General features: G+C 39.9%; 1 protein-coding gene across 1 annotated transcript in view; it reads left to right on the forward strand.

Annotated features, from left to right (window-relative positions):
• Positions 1 to 413: 413 nt before the first annotated feature.
• The window catches only part of LOC104951087 (BTB/POZ domain-containing protein kctd15), a 292,312-nt gene continuing 271,679 nt past the window's right edge, over positions 414 to 21,046 (forward strand). The window contains exons 1-3 of the mRNA XM_010777728.1: positions 414 to 1,250; positions 3,641 to 3,816; positions 12,309 to 12,453. Of these exons, the coding sequence (XP_010776030.1) occupies positions 1,242 to 1,250; positions 3,641 to 3,816; positions 12,309 to 12,453 (330 nt within the window). The 5' untranslated portion in view covers positions 414 to 1,241. The remainder of the gene's footprint in view (positions 1,251 to 3,640; positions 3,817 to 12,308; positions 12,454 to 21,046) is intronic.

A 21,046-nucleotide genomic window follows, 5' to 3' on the forward strand; every position in this document is an offset into this window, starting at 1 on the left:
GCCAAATATCAAGAAACGAGCCTCCCACCTCTCAGGATGCTGGTAGAGTAATTACTGGGCTCAATGTTGCATCAATTATTCACAGTTATTTACCCGCAAATAAACACACATTCAAATAAATAAATAATGCTCTCCTTGGTGTGAGCACCTGCTTGTCTCCCTCTTTATCCTTCACCAAATTTGGCACACCACTTTTACGCGCTTCATTCTCACCTGCATGGTGCCTTTATATGTTTAAAAAATAACAATTGTCATCCAGCGTCTTATTTTCCCCCAAAAAAAAAAAAGTCTGGAGGCTGACTGCTTTCATTTGAGATTGAAGGAAGGGCGGGGGTTGTTCTGGGCAATATCTCCATCTAAGCCCTGCGCTATAATTGAAATGGCGCATTTGGCTGCAGGCAGGTTGTGAGGGCGCTTTCTGCAGCAGCATGCATGTCCATAGACGTCATTTGATTTTAACGGCCTGCAGGAAATTTGGTGTTACAACTCCAGACATTAAGGCGAGAGAGGGAGAGAGGGAGAGACAGAGGGGGGAAATCACCGCGTGAAAGATATTGGTTCAAGGATATCTTTTCATTTTCAACATATTTTTCCTACTGGGACTTTATCAACAAGTTACTGCGCCTTTTATTGCATGCTGCCTGAGTGAAGGACTATGGCTTTAAACTTTAGATCCAGGCTGGAGATGGAGATGGAAATGTATGCCTACTAGCTGGAACTGCCTGGGGAACTATTACATCAGACGAAATGACAATGATTAAAATCTGCTTTTTGCTGCTCTAAATCCATTGAGCGACAGTTGCCTGTTAGGTTTCCAACCCCCTACAACTTCACACCGTTAAGGGAACCCGTCTACTTTAGCTGGGGTAAAAATTAGACAAGTTATTATATCTTTGCAGTCATAATTTCGGGAATAAGGAGGGGGTATATCACGTTTTTTCTTCCTTGAGAAAATTGCCTGGGCGAGAGAGTGGAGTTGAGCTAATTGTAGCCTAATCCCTGGCCCAGAGGCACTTGGGCTGCCCGGAGCAAGATCTTTCTTTTTCAGCTCTGCTCTGTTATTTAGAGACGGATTATTGGCTTTCTTCTTCTCATAACAAACCACAGGGGCAGTTTCATTTAGGCAACAAAAAGCAAGAACAAGAAGAAGCCGAAAAAACGAAGCAGGAATCCAACAAGAGCGCACAATTTTACGCGTATCCAAAATAAGAGCACAGAAGAGGAAGGAGATCATCTCATCTATGTACAAGGTAAGGATGCTTCCTGTGCGCTTTGGTACAAAGAAGCTCGCTGAGGACAGGTCGAGCCAGCCTTGCAATAAGACCCTTTAAAGCCACAGAGACTCTTTCGCAAAAGCAGTCCAGCCCGGCCACAGCCTGTAGTGTGTTTTTAGAAGGCAGCTTTGTGTTGGGATACACAGCAAACACTTGGCTTTTCCGTGCGGCAGCGTAGAGGTTCGTGCCGGAGCTGGATGCTGGTGTAAGTGTACCACAGACTCGAGGGCATTTGGAGAAAAATATTTGAGATTTTCCGGGGTTTTACGCGGACAGGAGCTGGGATTGACCGCCGGCACGGATTTCCTCTGGATTCCCTACGATGTTTGAAACGGTATGGTGAACATTTTTTCACATAATCTGATGTGTTTACGCACAGTGCAGCCTGTCGAATAGTCGAACCGGTGCTAATGAGCAGCGTGGAAACTAGAGGGGTTTACCTTCCTCTTTTCCCTTTCTTTCTCGCAGTTTTTATCCAGCGCCTGATGAATCACACGTGTCAGGATCCTGATTTTAATTGTACAGCATGGAATAAGACGCCATGTTGAGCATTGGTCGAATTAAAGGCAGAGCACATCGTGTGGAGTGGGATGTTGTACCGGGTTGTTCCCCATTCTAACATTTCCGTGTGCGTACTATTTCTATCGTGTACGCAGAGGATTTTAATATTATTTGGATGTCTAAAGGATGGAATTGGCTACAACACTTTATGAGGGTCAGTGGAAGGAGGCAGGGGAAACTTGATGCTTTTACGGTGTTTTGTGGAGGAATGTGTCATGTATGGTGTGTGTGATTGTGTAGGGGGAGATAGAGATTGATTTGATGAGACAGATGTTGAATGAAATTATGATTATTTGGGAGCTTTATATGCATTTTTCTTTCTTTTTTTGTTCCGATTATATTATGCATGTATTGTTGAATTGGTAAGGAGTGAAGGAGGGGGGATACCGGTGTTGGGACCCCAAACTTCTTCAGTCTTTACAAGTTTTTTCCTCTTTTTCCTGGGATTTGAAATGTAATCCCGTCCTACTGTAATCGTATTAAATGAACATGATACTGCTGTAAACCAGGCAACACCCTGAGAAAAAAAGGAAAACCCTGCTGTCTCGTTTTTTGCCCAACGGCGTTTGTGCTCTCGGAGCCGAGGGGCTGATCTGGCCTTTCACACCGGCCTCTGGTTTATCATATAAGGCAGGACAAACAGCCCATAATATGCAACCACACTTACTGATCAACTCTGCTGATTTACTGGAGGGTGAAATCCTATTACCCCAATCTGTTGTGTAGTTGCACAGTGGAGCTCAAAGTAATATTCAAAGTTTGGTTGTGTGTTGCGTCAGGAAAGGTCTGTATTTCAGACCAAAGCGCCAGCAGGGGAACGGATGAGTAATGATAACACAATGTGACCTTTAGTCACTGATCGTTAGGGAAACTTAAAGTAAGAAAGATCCTATCCTCTCCTGTTGTGTTTTACACTTTGTAGGCACTAAAATGCGTCCACTTTAATGTTGGAAAACAACAAATGCATCCATTGCTTTTCCAGAACCATATATCGAAGTCTTTAAAGAAGATGGATTTCATCAAACATTTCGGCAGCTAATCAAACCCAGCTGCTGACCTCAGCGTGCACCATATCTCAAATCAGTTCCCCAAAGCTGGAGCACTTAGATTACCACGAGGTTATATTATATGGCACAAAATGTGATCTTTCTGACATTTTGTCAACTCGTTTATGGAGAGAAATGCTTCATGATTGGGCCTGTTACTGTAGACAGTAAAGTGGTGCTTTTGGCGCGTTTTTCCCGCGTGTTCGACTATCTATTATCGGTGAAAGAAGTCAAGTGACAAAACAAGCCATCACCTCTTTTGTTTTTGAATGTACGTGTGCAAAGAGGAAGAAGAAAAGTTACCCCCCCCCTCATCTCCCACCCCCGTCGTGTTTTCTGGCTCTCAGATTGGTGGTTTGGTGTCTGGGTGCATCACGTCTAACACATACGGCGACCTTTAATTAGAATATTGCAGCAGCAGTTTGTTTTATTCCCCTGGAGGCTGACACCTAGCATTCCTCCCTCTCTCTCACTGTCTTTATATCTGTCCATCTCTCTCCCCCTCCTCTCTTTCTCTCTCTCTCTAATAAGCATCCTCCTATCCTCGCCTCCGGTGCTGCATGAAAAGATGCAAACATACTTAATTAGAGCGGTGGCAATAATTTCCAGGCTAAATATGCGACCAGACAGACATGGAAGTGATCTGATAGCATTCAGAGAGGCTTTGCTCCACGGTGCACCAGCAGCATAGTGTTGTTGTGTGTTTTTTTCCAAATGCTTACCACCACTCCCATGGCTTTTCTGTACACTTGCTTTCAGGAGGGAAGAAGCATGTCTCGGCTGTCTCTGACCCGGTCCCCGGTCTCTCCTCTGGCCTCGCAGGGGATCCCTCTGCCGGCTCAGCTGACCAAATCAAACGCCCCGGTGCACATCGATGTCGGGGGACACATGTACACCAGCAGCCTGGCGACCCTCACCAAGTACCCAGACTCCAGGTAACACGCGTCTCTCACATGCACAGGAAATTAATGTATCTTATGGCACAATGTTATGACTTATTGGCATTTTAAAAAAGTGTTTATTTTTTATTTAAATGTGACATCTTCATTCATGTGAGACTCTAACTTAACTTACTTACTTCAGGTAGGACAGTTTCTAATATGCATAGGATTTTAATGTATCTTATGTCACAATATTATGACTTATTGGCATTTTAAAAAGAGTAGCCTATTGTGATTTAAATGTGAAATCTTCATGAAGTTGAGACTAACTAATTTACTCCATAAGACATGTCTCTCACTGCATTAGTTATATTAATTATTTCTTATTTATCATCATCAATTTAAGGATTTATTGGCATATGTTGATTTATTTGAGATGTCTTCTTTAACTTACTCACTCCAGGCAGGACATACTCTCATACTGAATGCATCAGTTCTCGTTATTCCTTTCCTTATCAGAGTTTCTTTTAATGTATTGGCATTTTAAAAAGTGTATATTTTGATTTAAATGTGACATCTTCATTAATCTGAGGCTCTAACTTAACTTACCTACTCCAGGCAGGACACACTCTCATACTGAATGCATCAGTTCTTGTAAATAATGTCCTTATTTATCAGAGTTTTTGAGTTATTGGCATTTTAAAGAGTTTATATTGTGATTTAAATGTGACACTTCATGAAGTTCAGACTCTAACTTAACTAATGTACTCCAAACGACATGTCTTTTACTAAAAGAGTTTTAGTAATTCATCGTATTTATCGAACATCAATTTAAGGATTTATTGGCATATGTTGATTTATTTGTGAGAATTTGAGACTCTAACTTAACTTATTTACTGCAGGTCACTCTATGCATTACTTCTAGTGATTACTTTCCCCTGTTTGTCCCAATAATACCATTTATTGGCATTTTAAATGTGAGACCTCCATGCATCTAACTTTACTTACACTAACTAGGTAAGACACGTCTCTGATGGGCATTAGTTTGTTGTTAATTCCCTATTTATCGAACATCAATATCATTTGTTATAGCCATTTGAATAGTGTATCTATTGATTTTAAATGTGAGATCTTCATGAAATGGGGACAGTCTTTTTACTTTATGATGGGAATCCTTTCCAAATGAAATCTTCAAGTTGATTTGAATTAGTCTATATCTCTATTTAACAGCTTAATTTAGCATTTTAGTCATTAAATCAGTTATTAAATAATTGAACTGGTGTTTTTCTTAATTAGGATTCATTGGATTTATGCTGTTAACAAGTCATTTAGCTGACTGGCATTAGCACAACTTCACAACTGTAATGTCTTTTCGAACAATTTGGGGAAATGTCTCATTATTTCAAAACTCTCATGGCTCTAAAACGATCAATTTGATTGTTTTTCTTTGTTTTAGTCATGATTATTTTTTAATACACCTCCAGGGCTTTTGTTTTTTTGTCTGCTTTCATTTGCATTTGGAAATTCAGCTGCTGTCAATCTGGCCAGTGCAGATGCTTTCACATGTTTTTAATTGGGATTTTAATGGTGGTGAATTTACATGCAAACATGTCTTCACGCGCCCCCTATCATAGCCTGTCTATTTGGTCAGTAGATCAGAGTGCTGTGAGGGATCCTTGGAGGGAAACATGACATAAATGTGTGGATCATAAAAGCTTTCACTCTGATCAAATCTACCTCATTTGGGTGTTGAATACAGATTCTCTGACTAATTTAGCTTTTGCAACAATAACCTCTTATTTAAAGTCATTATTAGTGTCAAACATAGAGGTTGATTTCCAGTCTCTAGATACAGTAAAGCATGAGGACTTTCATGAGTATATCCCTATGTTTGAAAAGTTGTCTGATTTTGTCTCAAATAGAAACATGGCTGGTGTTTCAGGGAAACTTTGAAACCTCAAACACTTGCTTTCTATTATCTCAATTTGTATTTGTTTGGACAGGAAGAGAAAGGAACTCCTGCTTTCTGAGGCATCTGATTCTCTCATGATCAGTGTCCATTGTAAGATTTAGTCATCATGATTCCGGTTGTGTAAGAGCTGTTGGTAATCCACCCTCCCACTTCATCACGCTTTTAGCTCCATGCTCAAACAAGGTGACACCAGCGGAGGTAGCTCTGAAAGGAGAAGTAATGATCTCTGTTCTCCGCTGATTTCCATGCTGTACATTTCCTCCCAAAGCTAATGCAGTGTGTCGTTCGCTCCATGATACACTCCTCAATTCTGCGTCAGCTGACAGTCCCATGTGGGCCAGCGTAAACATTCACCAGGTTGTTGAAAACCTGCCAAATTGGCTACAGGATCCCCTTAATCCCTTGGTAATATAAATATTAAAGTCTTGATAATCACAGAAGCCGCTGACAGGAAATCCCTTTTGTTCCTGACATCTAACACGAAAAATAAAGCCAATCGCAGACAAGGGTTTATAATTGTTTCTGTTAATAGGGTGGTGTATCCAGGGGCAACAAGACAGCAGTTTTTCTAATGAAAGAATGCTAATGATATTCAGATTTTGGAGTAAAAATTGTGAAATGACACATCTTGTGTAAAACCAGCTCTATTGTTCATGAAAATCGTACATTTTTTTAATTTTTTCGTAATGCTTCACATGTTACAAAGACGTTATTCATATGGGGAGAAGAAGAATAACACAAATGAAGCAGAGAGTCATGTCAGAGCACCCGAACAGTGTTATCACAGAGAGAGTAAAGACCGGATACCACTGTGAGTGTTTCTCTTTCACACATGCTCCTTTGCCCCCTCTCTCTCTATCTCTTTCTGTTACTTTCTCACTTTGAACACACACACACACACACACACACACACACACACACACACACACACACACACACACACACACACACACACACACACACGCACATACACACACACACGCGCGCATACACTCATACACTCTCTGTTTCTCTCTCTTCCAGCCTCCTCAGTGTACAGTTGGCCTCAGGGCTCCACTTTCCGTTGGAGCCCGTGGAAGGAGGGGCCCTTTTGTGTGAATTAGGATAATGGCTGACAGCAGAAAGCAAAACAATTACACTGGCAAAGCCGCATAGATATATTTATATATATATATAGAGAGAGAGAGAGATATATTTATATAGACGCTGCATTCAGTCATGTCCGGTCAAACAGGCAAAACCGGAAACTAAGTAGTGTTAGAAGAAGTACTCGGATCCTGTACTTAAATAAAAGTATGCATAGTATTGTCTACAAATACTCCATTACATGAAAAAGTCCTGGTTATGATTAAGTACGATTACAAAAGTATTAGCATCATGATGTACTCAAAGAACCAAAACATATAAATACTCATTAGGACAATGACTCATTTTGGGTTATCAGGTAAAAGTACTCATGGATAAGTTCAGAGTCTTATATTGTTATGTTTATTACATTAACCTGTTATACATGTAACAGCATCTTAGCATTGTAGTTCATGTGGACCACATGTAGACTGTAGATAAGTGAGTGTGAGAATAGTCTAGAGTTGAAGTAGAAAGTAGCATTAAAGGGGCCCTATTGTGCACCTAGTTACAGTAGCTCTTCTGTTGGCTAGCGCCCCAACACATTATACGTGATAGGCTAAGGGGCGGGACATCTCTAAGCAGTTGACCAATCACAACAGAGCCGGTCAGCTAACGAATCAGAGCAGACTGGGCTCTGGTTTCAGACAGAAAGAGCTTTTTGAACATTAAAGCATGGAGACATGTCCCAGTAGAGACACTTAAGGGACATGAACATGAGTATAATAGGACCCACTCTTAATGAAAATACTCAACAATAAGTCGAAAATGTACTTAGTTACTTTCCATCAGTGAAACTAACAGAGCAGGGTTAAAGAGTTTAGAGTTGATGATTACTTTTAATAGATTGCCTCCTAAATAATGCAGCATGCCAAGAGAAAGTTAGTCTAGTAAGTAATGTGTGGTTATTCATCTTCTTCTGTGCGGGCCATATTAAGGGACAGGGGTCATGAAACATTGATGCTCTCGCTGCGCCGCTCTCTCAGAGGAAAGTCTCTGTTCAACAGAAGCTGGGGGATTAAAGGGGAATGTTTCAGAGACGAGGAAAGTATTTTGAAAAGACCACTGGATATTTTTCTCCTTGTAGACGAGTCTTGTTAGTCGACAGATCTGCACGGGCTCCTTTCTCTTTTAGTTACTCTTTCTCCGGTGCTGATAACCATATTTAACACAGCAAACAATATCTCATCTTTTACCGTTAGCATTCACGATATTTCCTTTCAGTTTGACTCCATTTCACTGTAAGGCCTCAAGTGTTGCTTTTTTAACATGGCACTAACACATCGCTGTGATCTGAAGTAGGGCTGCTCAATTAATCATATTTTAATCGCGATTACGATTATGGCTTGCAACGAAAACAACGTAATTGAAATTAAAAGATTATTTTTTTATTATTATTATTACTTTTTTTTTTTTTTTTTTCAGTTGAATTATACTTAAAGTTCAGGGTAATCAACTGTTAAAAATATACTGTTCACATTTTTTTCTCCAATAAATGGATGTTTTCAAAGTCAATGAATAATCGCATTTAATAATCGCAAATACAATTATTGACCCAAATAATCGAGATTATGATTTTTGCCATAATCGAGCAGCCCTAATCTGAAGTATAATGAGCTGTTTGACTTTTAGCTTGAATCACTTAACATTAAATAATAATGAGAGTTAATTGTAGCTCTTGCGCAGGAACAGTCATTTTATGTAGCTGCAAAATAACCGAGAAAATGTTTTGGCAATCTGCAGACAGACATTATGATAGCTAGCAACACAACTTGTGGGGATAAGAGTCAGTGACGGTTATCAGTGGTTGTGAAATTGAGTTTTCTCAATGCAATCACATCTGGGAATATTGGACAACAAAGCCTTAAATGATTATATGTTCCAAGATAACCATGTAAGACAATTGTTGTTGCTGTTCTCATATTTAATGTAAAAAACCTGGATGAAAATTACACATGAATCTGATTTGATAGTAATCACATATTTAACCACTTTTTTAACATGGCACTAACACATCGCTGTGATCTGAAGTAAAATGAGCTATTTAGTTTTAATCGCTTAACATTAAATAATAATGAGAGTTAATTGTAGCTCTTAGGAACAGTAATGTTATGTAGCTGCAAAATAACAGAGAAAATATTACACATGAACTGATTTGATTGTAATGAACCCTAACCACATATTTAGCTAAAGTAAAGTAGTCCTTGTTTTGGAACTTCTTTCCCCTCACCTTTTGTAAAAGAAGCACATTTTCAATCTAGTTTTTAACTTCACACCCGCCTTACTCCAAAGCTACTGTGTGATGTGAGGCAGGACACACTCGCTGGGTGCGTTTGTTTCACTTTGCATGGAGCTGCTTGCTTTTATTAGGCGACCATTAGCGTCTGTTCCCGTAGAATCAGTGGTACCTGAACGCCCCTCCACCTCCTGACCCCTCTCTGCCCTCACTTTATGTGGGAGATCTGAGCTTTTCCTGTCCTCAATAACCTCCCACACCCTCCCTCCTCTTCCTCACTCTTCCTCTCTGCATATGGAGTTGTGTCTGTATCTTCTCCCACTTCTCTCTCCATCTCTTCTCGTGTTCTGTTTCTCTCTCTGCGTCCTTTCCCTCTCTCTTCTGATTTCTTTGTCTAGTCCCCTTCTTCTTTCTCCTCATCAATCTGCTTTTGTGTGTATCTTAATTTCTCCATGCATGCCTCCCTCCCCCCCCAACACCTTTTTCTCTCTCCCTACCTGTTAAAATGGCCCCCCTCCTCCCAACCATCCAATTCAGGGATTTAACTGAAAGGGTAAAAATGAGGAGACCAACAGAGAGCGAGAGTGAAGGGAGTAGAAGAGAGGGAAAGAAAAAGAAAAACAGGCAGCATTTTAATTGCTTTTTAAAAAAGTGGAGATGAAAAACAGAGTTAGCCTGGAGGGGTATGGTGAAATTCTAGCTGGAAGAATTGCAAGACCATATGAGAAAGGAACACCTCGGGCGAAACAGGGAGATGAGTATTGGTTTTTTATAAAGCATTTTGCATCGATTTCCAGAGAGAAAGCGAGCAAGGGAGAAGGATGGAGACGGAGGAAGAGAAAGAAAGAGTGGAAGCGAGGGAGAACCATCTTTGCTTCTTCACAAGTCAAAGAAAAATACATTTGACGTGATAGCTTCAGTGTGTGGAGTCGACACATCGGGGTCAGGAGATACCTGATACAACCATTAGATCCACGCTCACTTTTACAAAGTAAGAGGCTTGTAAATGCAGAGAGATGAGTGGAGCCAGCCCCCGCTGTTTGTTCACGTTCCCACTGCGGCTCCCATGCTCTCCTTCTAATACGCTTTGACAACAACAGTGCTCAGGCGGTGCTGGGTTCGTTGGCCGGCGCGTTATTGCACATAGCTTTCTTTGTCGTGCAACTTAGTCAGCCGACGTAGAAGCTGTTACCGTGATTAAGGAGCAGATTACATGGAAGTGATGATAATGACAGCCAGGCGTTCCTCAGCCAGGCGAAGGGAAATGTGTGGAGAGAGGTTACGTGCAACAGATTTCATATAAATGAGTATTATTTACACCGCCAAGGCATTCCTGGTGAGGGAAATGTTGCATAAAAAACGAATTCTTTAAACAGATTTAAGCTTTCTTTTTGACACAGATGTGTAACAATAATTCAACAAACCTTCCCCAATATATCAGATGTTAAAACACTGCTTTTAACTATTAAAAAGGTTTACTTAGCATAATGGAAATGAAGAAATAGATCGAGTCCAGTCAGTGAAAGAGAGAGGGACCTGCAGGTATACGCTGCAAGAAAACCTCACAAAGACAAGTGGAAATGAATATCTGTCCAAAGGTATCTGGAGGCCAACACGGTGTGATGAAAGTTTAAAGATAACAGCAATTCCTTTCTCTCTTTGCCTTGATGAGCGCCTGTAGCCGACTCTAACCAAACCCTTCATCTTAGGAGGGGAAGGAGTTAACTGAAGGACACCGAGCAGCAACAAGTGTCAACACAGTCCTGATGATATTTGGAAAATGCATGGAAATAACGAGTGTTTTTTCATTCATTATTAGCTAGGAAAACAATCTTGATGTGGGTTATTTTTTCAGATGATTTTTACACTTACTTTGTCTTTCAATGTGCTTCTCAGTGAGCTCGACCTATAATATAATAAGACCCTACAGTCCTGATGATATTGAGTGTTTTTAATTCAATAGAGTTTCTTAATGGTGAGCGCCTGTAGCCAACTCTAACAGCCTTCATCTTAGGAGGGGGAGGAGTTAACTGAGACAGCAACAAGTGTCTATATAAGATGCTACAGTCCTGATAATATTTGTGTTTTTAATTCATTATTAGCTATAGGAAAACAATCTTGATGTGATTCCAGCTTTTATAGTTCGTTTTTTCAGATGCTTTTTATACTTTTTCGTTCAATGGAACAAATAACTACTCAGTCAGCCTGACCTATGATATAATAAGACGCTACAGTCCTTATAATATTTGGTAAATGCATACTAGTGTTTTTAATTCAATAGTGTTTCTTAGTGGGAGAACATTATCTACTGTACGTAATGTTATTTTCATTATTCCAGCTTTTACAAATGATTTTGATGTTTTTTCAATATTTTCTTTGCCATCTAATGGAACAAAGAACTGCTCTTGATAAACCTGACCGATACGGATATATACTATGATATATAATGTATAATAAGAGAACATAAAAAGGAAGAATCAACATATTTTTGTGATGGCATATGATGTAGAGTCCCAATATGTTGATTTTATTTTATTATGGTGGTCCAATATCACCAAAATATGCATTTGAGTATACATTTAGATTAGATTGAAAAGGAACTTAAATACAGGCCAGTGCAAGAATAGGTTATCCTCAAAGACTCATGTATATCCACAGCATTACATCGTGAAATGTGTTTTATATAAAGGAAACCCAGCATGTGATACCATAACTCTGCATTAAGTACAGTCAGAATGACACACAGTGGAGGTGCAGCTGTTTAAATCCCTTTTTAAATTCACAACAGAGTCAAGAAATGTCTCTCTCCCCTTACATTATTGTGTGGACCTCCACCGTTTCTTACCTCGTTTCATTCCCAGCCCTCTGACAGATGGAATAATAGAGCTGTAATGCTACATTCATGCTATTAATTTCTGTAAGTACAAGCAGCACGCGTGTGTGTTGTTGTAATCTCTCCGCAGAAGGGACACTTCAAACAAGTCTGAAATGGAGGAACTGTGCCTTAAGCCCCTTGTTTCAACCTAGGATGCTAATGCATTTCAAGCTTAGTGCTAATAAAATTGAAAAATAAATGGAGGGTAATTGTTTCATGCATTTGAAGGGAGCTGGCTGACTCTGTTATGTGTGTGTGTGTGTGTGTGTGTGTGTGTGTGTGTGTGTGCGGTTGCCTGCTTGCGTGCGTGTGTGTGTATGTCTATTTCCAATTTTCAGAATCAGTCGTCTGTTCAATGGCACGGAGCCCATCGTGTTGGACAGCTTGAAGCAGCACTACTTCATAGATCGGGACGGAGAGATATTCCGCTACATCCTCAGTTTCCTCAGGACCAGCAAACTGCTCCTTCCAGATGACTTCAAGGTAAATACCCGCGCCACAACACACTCCATTGTTTGTCCGCACCATCAGTTTAAACAACGGGGGAACATCAGAACAGTATGTAAAGCCATCTGCCCAGACATGCAGTCGTGTGATGTGAAAACACAAGATCTTCCACGAGATAAGACACCTAAGTGTGATTTTTATTAATGTTTACAGTGCTCTTGTGGGTTTCGTGTTTTCACAATAGACCTGATACCACAACAGAGATCTGTTTTTACAATCAACTTCCTCCCATTCAACACACCAATTACCTGCAAGCATAAGCAGTCATTAGGAAACTATGGTTAGGGTCTCTGGTGGAAGAAGTATTGAGATCCTTACTAAGTAGTACATTCATGTGAAAGTACTCCATTACAAGTAACAGAATCTCAATCTGTTGAAAAATGGCATCCAGATGTGATTTATTATTAGATGACATTATCAGAATGCTAATATTGTTGCTTCAAGTAGCATTTTTCTTGTAGTCTCAAATTATAAATTTTTCTGACTTTCTTTTGTATCTTTTTGTAATATATTGGATATATCAAACTTACGTCACTGGTTTAATCGTTAGAGATGCATAATTTAACTTTTTATGGACTGACGGACAACTTCTCACTTCAAAAAATGTTTAAGAAATCTAGATCGCAAAATAATTAAACAAGAAAGTGCCGGTTTTTCCTGGCCAAGGACAGGTTCCTTGAACACAACACGAGCGTAACGTGTCATCACGTGGTGTAGTGCTGACGGAGAGCACTGGAACTCCGCTTCAAATATTGCAGTACCCATAAGGAGCCGTACACATGCCGCAGTTTTTGCGTGGCTTTTAGTTGTAAACCCAGTGGCGATCTGTTGTTATTAGCATCTATGCTAACGAATATTAAGAGCTTTTTCTATGACCAGCTCCTGACGGACTGAGAGGCTCAAATAACCTCAGCTCAGTGAGGTTAAGGCACACCTTCATATGATCATTATAGTTATACAAAATTAAGAGACTACATGAAAAACGGGTATAAAATACTATACAGTATGACGGTAACAAAAAAGTTGTTAAAAATAACATTATAGCACAGGCCTTTGTCAGAGGGTATATTACGTTGCTTCGAATAGTTCTCTCTTTTTTCACCATACGTGTGTTTGCGCCCTGAATGTAGGGGAAAATAAGTATAAAGTAGCATTAAATGGAAACATTTTAGTAAGTGCTCGTATTTAAGTTCAGTACTTGAGTAAATGTACTTAGTTACTCTCCACCACTGGAACAAACACAGTGGTGGAAAATGCTAACTGGCTAGATTCAAAATGCAAGGCTTTTATTGTCATACGTACATAGCTACAGTGTAGATGTGTCAATGAAAATCTTAGGTCACGGGCTCCTCCAACAGTGCAACACAATAAAACAGATCAAGTAGATACAAATAAAATAGAAATAGCGCAAGACTGGCTAACTGGAGCGTGACCCTGTGATGTGTGTGTGTGTGAGCCCTGAGCTGTTTACACTCAGTGGTTTCTATAGAGGTGAGCCCAGGTAAAACCGCCCCCCCCCACCGCTCTGATGACTGCTCTCTCTCAGACAGGAAGTCTCGCTGTGAGTCGAGGGGTACTCTGAGAAAAAACTGTGTGTTGTTGCTTCAGTTTAATACCTAATACACTCTGAGCCCGTGTACACACACATTAATCTCTGTGGGAACCTGTGTGAGGCAGATGCACACACTAGCCTCTGTTTAATCTGCTTTATGAAAGTACTATATTGCATATTACATACAATATATTATATATATTTTAAAGAACCCAAAGCTCATAGCAACAAACTGAATGCTTCCCTGCTTTATACACTTCAGAGCGTAGCTGTAGATTTCCCACGGATGCAATATATTTTAAGGTCATTGGTTCTAAAAATGTCCACGTTGTGAGCTTTACATGTTGATCAATAGGTATGTTAAGCAAAATGGCAGTATTTGAGTTGTTTGAGAGCATGTTGTGTATTTATTAGACATGGGTCAACATTAGTATTTATTTGAAGTTTGACAGATGTAAGCTCTCCTACTAGCTCTGGTTTGGTCTCCACCATAAGAAATACCTGAAGTTGTTAGTGTTATCTCTCCGCTGTTTCTTCAGATTAGTGTCTTCTTCTCAAAATACGGTGGTTGAGAGATTTGACTAAACAGTAAAATTGCGTGACAGACATAAACTGTCAAATGTGTTAACACTACTAGGACTAAATATGTTTGATTTGACTGAAAACAACACTGAGACTGAGCGGCTACTGAACTGTGACGACATCATGCGGTGATGTTGATTCAAGAAGACAAGACTAAGTTGTTTGTACATGACAGAAAATGAAAATGTTTAGCAAAATCTCTGTGTTGCGCTTCAAAAAGAAAAGATTATATCGTATAGATTGATTTAATTTTTGTAATGCTCCATTTCCTGTACTTGCCACTGGACTACAGCAGCACAGTTAGCACAGTCAGTATGAATTAGAGTACATTACCTAAGTTAAAGGTAACAATAACAACAACAGAGCTTTGGAAAAACCAGGTGATATTTTGGCTAGACAAGATTGATTAAATGGTTCAATCTGATTAACCAAAACTACTTTAAAATAGTGATAGTTTTCTTCGACTACTATAACTGCATTAGAGTAAATATGACAAAAAATACCAAGGACATTTGAGACACTGCTAAGACTAAATAAAACGGACAGCTGACAAAAAGAACTCAAAGTAAAACCAAAGACAAGCTGAATGACCGTCCTCTGAGTTTCAAACTATTTTACAAACTGCAAAAATGTAAAATCTTGCCAAGTACATTTATCTAATTTCTAGACAGAATATGTCGTTACACTTCATATAAGACCTAATAACTTGCGTCTTGTTTTTTAAGTCTCTTAAAAACACCTTATTTTACAGGAAAATCACATCAGAAAACATCTAAGCATTTCTGGCTCTTGTTGTAACACATTCCCTAATTCTGGTCAAATATAGTTCAAAATAAGTTTTCCCAGCTACAAGATCTCATTTATCTAAATATCCCATCTTTACTTTAAGTGATCTTACCAAGCCATTTTGTATTTACTTGTTTCTGGAGCAGCATTTTGTCCAGTGCATTAGTCACAGTGCGATGTTGATTTAAAGATATGTATCAGTGCAGCCTTAAAGCAACCTGGTTACTAGGAAGTTAGTCTCACCTCATACATATCCACACAACCACATGTGGCTTTGTCAGAATGATTATAAATTCTGCCTAAAGCTCTTGAAGGTTTTTATCCAGTGATACTGTTTCCTAGGTGCTTTTTTCTTCTCTACTCTTCACTTCTACTCCACCTTACCTCGCGTGACCTTTCCACCAGGCTGGCACTTGTTCCTCTTTCTGTGCGAGGGAACAAGGCGAGGCCTCGGAGCCGCAGGGAAAAACTCTCCCAAAACTCTCCAGGCCTCACGGAGAGTTTGAACCAGAGCCAAACCTCAGACAACACCACATGAAAGCCCTGCATATTTCCAGCAAATTATGGCCTGATTCGGTACAGATTAGTTTTAATAATAAAAGCACTTTTCATTCAACACATGCAGCTCAAAGTGCTTTACAAAATGACACATCACAAGTTGAAAATACACAAGAAATTCCACTCAGACTATTTATTAATCTGTACATGCAGCAACATATAACATGTTATCAGGTTAATAGACACAAGCAGTCAAATGTATGATAATAAAATATATAATGGTTTCTCTCTGACAGATAAGACTCAATCGATGCAACAATATAAAATAAAGTGAACATATAAGTACAACAGACATAAAAGATAATAGTAATAAAAATGCCATAATTCGAATAAAGGTTAAACGATTAAGACATCAAAAAGACCAATGTAAAAATAAATATTGCTATTGAAGCATGTTAGATTAATAAAATAATGATTCTTGCTTCTCCCCTCCCATCACGGTGAAGTCTTGACAGTCCAATCAGAGAGAAAGCATTGGACCTCATTGTTACAACTCATTACGATCCCCTCGCATAAGCCTGTGTTGATCTGCATACCTTTCAATTTGCGTGAAGCCGGGGAGAGGAGGAAGGGGGGGAAAAAAATGCAAATAGTGCGAGGCGGAATTGAGCATGTCCTTATCTGAACACAATCAGCCTGCCGTCGCCCGAGGCCTCGGTCTGTTCTGCTGCTGGCAGACACCGCGCTGTGTGCTTTGCTAAATCAATGTGAAAGTCTGAGCAGAATAGGAACAGATATTCTGCTGCAGCCTACATCAGTGGAACAAAAATATTCACCATTAATTTCCCCCCTCATCTCATTATTCAAACTACAATTAATCACGAGCGTGTAAGCAATGCTCAGTCACGTTGAGCGAATTCAATGTTTGAGTTTGCGTCAGTGTATCGCACTTTAAATCAATAATGCTTTGTTTTTGTGGCTATTGAATGCTAACACATAATAGGAAACGGCTAATGTTATTTTACCTACTTTAAACCACAAGGAAAAATACATGCTCAGTCTCAGACACAGCTATAAACAGTTAGTTGTTTGCCTCGCTTTACTCTTGTATCGCACTTTAAATCCATAATGCTTTGTTTATTTGGCTATTGAATGCTAAATAAACAATAGGAAGCTGCTAACGTTAGCCGCTAACGTTAGCGTTAGCCGCTAACGTTAGCAGCTAACGGATATATTTGGTGGCCTCTCTGGCAATTTAGATTTTCTTAACTGCACAAGGACGAACCAAAGTGCTTTAACGGTCAGCTTGTGGGAATATTCACTATCAATTTTCTCCCTCATCTCATTATTCAAACTACAATTAATCACGAGCGTGTAAGCAATGCTCAGTCACGTTGAGGGAATTACATGTTTGAGTTTACGTCAGTTTACTCTTTTGTATCGAACTTTAATTCAATAATGCTTTGTTTCTTTAGCAATTGAATGCTAACACATAATAGGAAACAATATTGGATATAATCACTATTCATTTTCTCCCATATCTTATAACTACAATTAATCACAAGAGTGTCACATCAAAGCCATTACTGTAGTTTGTGGTCTTTGCATCGGTTTACTCTTTTTTTTTAATTGCTTTGTTTCCTTGGCTATTGAATGCTAACAAACAATAGGAAACGGCTAATGTGTTTTTTTTTTCAGTGGCTGTTTAGATGAGAATCGGATACATTTCTTCTCGGTGGCCTTTCTCACAATTTGATATAGATATCACAAGGGAGAACAGAAGTGGTTTAACATTTAGGGTTTATTCTAAGCAGTGCTCAGTCACATTGAAGCCATGATTATAGTTTGTGGTTTTTGCATCGCGGTTACCCTTTAATATTGCTCTTTAAATCAATAACTCTTTGTTACTTTGGCTTTTGAATGCTAAAAACGAATAGGACAGAGCTAATGTGTTGTTTTCTGAGAATGAGAGATGAGAATCGCATAGATTTTCCGTTGGTGGCTTGTCTAATCGTCACCCTCTGAACTACTCGTGTGGCGTTAGTCCTTCTTTCGCCAAAACGTATATCTTCATCAGTCCTCTTCCTCCCTCATAGAGGACCCTTTTTTTCTCCTTTTCTGTCTCTCCATCCCTCTGTCCTTCCCCGAGATGTTGCCTTGCCGGTGGGCGATCAGGTCGGATCATTATTTTGAAGCTCAAACGGGCTGTCTGGACACGGGTTTGGGGGATGAATTGTCACGTAGAGCTGGCAGCGTTTCAGCAGGACGGAGCTGTTGTCTCCCTCTCATCCTCACCTCACGCTTAAGATTACTCTGTTGTTTTCCACGCTGCTCAGGATGACTAAAGTGCCTCGCAGACAGACCCCTGTTAAAAACATATCCATCCATGGCTTCAGACCTGTGAAGGATGAGGGGCTACACTTTGATACAGAGAGCCGCCTGAAGGGGGGCGTCTCAGTATGAGTTTTGTCAGCTGCAGCGAGAAGGCCAGGAGAGAAAAGACGGGGAGAAAGGATGAAGAAAAAAGGGAGAAAAAGGACCCCCGTACTCTTCTCTCTCGCATTCTGAAATTTTAAATATTAGACCGTCAGCTTAAGATGTGTTGCGTCAACGCTCGTGCAGATGTGTCGCTCACACGCCTCAGATGAAAAGCAGTTTAGACGTGGGGCTGAAGCTGCGAGGGAGAGTTTTCAAGGCTAGAGTGAGAGAAGCAGCGGGGTTAATGAATACGCCGTTTGCTGCCATGCGCTGTTTCTTCACCCAGGAGAGGTGAGAAGAGGTGAGAAGAGAAGGGGAAGCACTTCTAGACGACGGCGCTGAAAACCCACAAACACCACTGACGTTTCCACAGTAAACACTCAAAGTCTAACTTTTTAAGGACGTTGCAACATGAGCAAAATATTATCTGTATCAAATATTAGATTAGATTCAACTTTGGTGTCATTTCTCAGAGTACAACGAAATGCAGTTTGCTTCCAATCAGAAAGGTTTCAATAAATTCACATAACAAACAATAATGTATTGATAGTCATACAAATATGTAACCAACAATCCTTTAATGCTGAGGTTTGGCAGTGTCCACTAAAACAACGCAGGAACCAGGAAGGAAATGTCACATACAAACACTTTAAATGTCAGTGATGGAAGTTCTTAAACTAAAAATGAATTAACCTGTCTATTTGGTCACCGTGAAACACTAATCAGAACACACATTTATTAATTGTTTAGCAAAAAAAAAAGGATTTGCAGCATTTAGGTGTAACCTAATTAAATCTTGTTCTAATAGGAGCTTAACATCGGGCCTCATTAACATAAAACTCCCTCAATGTGAGGAATACATTAAAGTCAGTGTCCTCATGTTCACTTGCACATATCGTTTCCTCACTTCCCGTCTGCCTCCAATCGCACGCGTCCTCCTCCGTGTATTCTCTATGGTAGCGGGGAATGATAGTGCCATCTGGTCTTATGGGAAATTAGAGGCAGGAGCACGGGGGCAAATGGCCTCCAGCAGAACCTGCCCAGGAGGGAGAGGCAATCTGCTGCAGACTGTCTGCACACAGGAATGCACCGTCCCACTTCACTGACAGCCTTTCTGGAGTCGGTGCGCTAAAACATGCTAAAGGCTAGCTGGGCCGTGCCAAGAGCTGCAGCATGGCTACGCTTTGTTTATTTAGCGCTGAGCTGCTGGTCGGAGGTCATCCTGGAGCTGGGTGTATTCCTGTTCTTTCCAGAAGATGTACTACATGGTTAAAATGAGACCTCCAACTGTTATGCTTTGTGTGATTAGACATCCTTAACTTCACAGGGACAAACTGAAGTTGGATTTTTATATTTGGGTATTTGTCTGATTTGTATCCAGATCAACTTTTAATGATATTGAGTATATTTAAACACTGCTAAACCAGTTTAACAAGTTAATAGGTCGAAAACATGGTGCATTCCTCAGTAATGGTGCCTTGGTATTACAAGTATAGCAACTGTATTTCTATAGAACCTTGCATAGAAGAAATGCAGCATATAGAGCTTTACAATGAGGGAAAAAACCCATTCAATTAACATAAAAGTAGACCGCAAGGACAAAGGACTGACTCACATATATGAATGTTTTCTAAATATATTCAGAGATAATAAAGGGTGTTTTGAGGAAATAGTTTTTGTTCTTTAGTGCATGCCTGTACAACACGCTTGGTGTTTCACTCATGTGGAGGGGTCAAAGTGCAGATGCAGCCCGAACAGCACTCCTGCAGCAATTAGTGGATAAGTGTCTTGCTCAAGGACACTTAGTCATTAGTTGCTGCGGGGAAGCCATCAGGATCGCCTGTAAATACACGTTCCTCTGTCATCTTAAAGCTGCACGATGTGTGGAGGGTTTCGTCCTGATGACCTTGGAGCTGAACTGTAATGCAGAGCCTCGCAGTGTGTGAGTCACTCGGATGGCCTGGAGGATGATGTGAACTCACCAGAGACGGCAAAAGTACACACATCGTTTAATAAAAATAGAAGTACGGATACTGGTGTTTAAAAATACTATGGTAAAAGTAGAAGTACTGACTAAACTTCTTTACTCAAGTCAAAGTAAAGAGGCTTTGAAATGTACTTCAGTAAAAAGTACCCATAACTAGCAGCTGTTTTAAAGAGTACCTGACCTCCCTTTATATTAATAGAACAATAATGTCATTGTTAGCTAATGAATGTTTCCATGCTGAACAACGGCAACATGACAACGTTTTCATTGGTCCCTCTTCTTTAGAGAAGACCAGGAAATGATGGATACACGGATCGTGTTCAAATCAATAGGCACGCAATGACTCTAAATAATAATGATCACGCCACCAAACACACATTCAAACTAAAGGAACCAGCCTGTTTGGAAAATGTGAGAAGTAGAAAGTACAGATATTTGTGTTCAACATGTAAGAAGTAGAAAGTTGTCAGAAAAATAAGTAGGAGTAAAGTACTGTTATACCAGAAAAATCTACTTAAAGGTGGGGTAGGTAAGTTTGAGAAACCGGCTCGAGATACACTTTTTGTTATATTCCATGGAATGCTCTTCACATCCCGATAGCAATGAATATCTGAAGTGCTTTGACAAAAAAATCCATACAAAAATATCATCTGTGGAAGCCGTGGCGCTGTAAAAAGCACGACCAA

This window comes from Notothenia coriiceps, unplaced genomic scaffold (assembly GCF_000735185.1).
Source record: "Notothenia coriiceps isolate Sejong01 unplaced genomic scaffold, NC01 NC01_scaffold00018493, whole genome shotgun sequence".
NCBI lineage: Eukaryota > Metazoa > Chordata > Actinopteri > Perciformes > Nototheniidae > Notothenia > Notothenia coriiceps.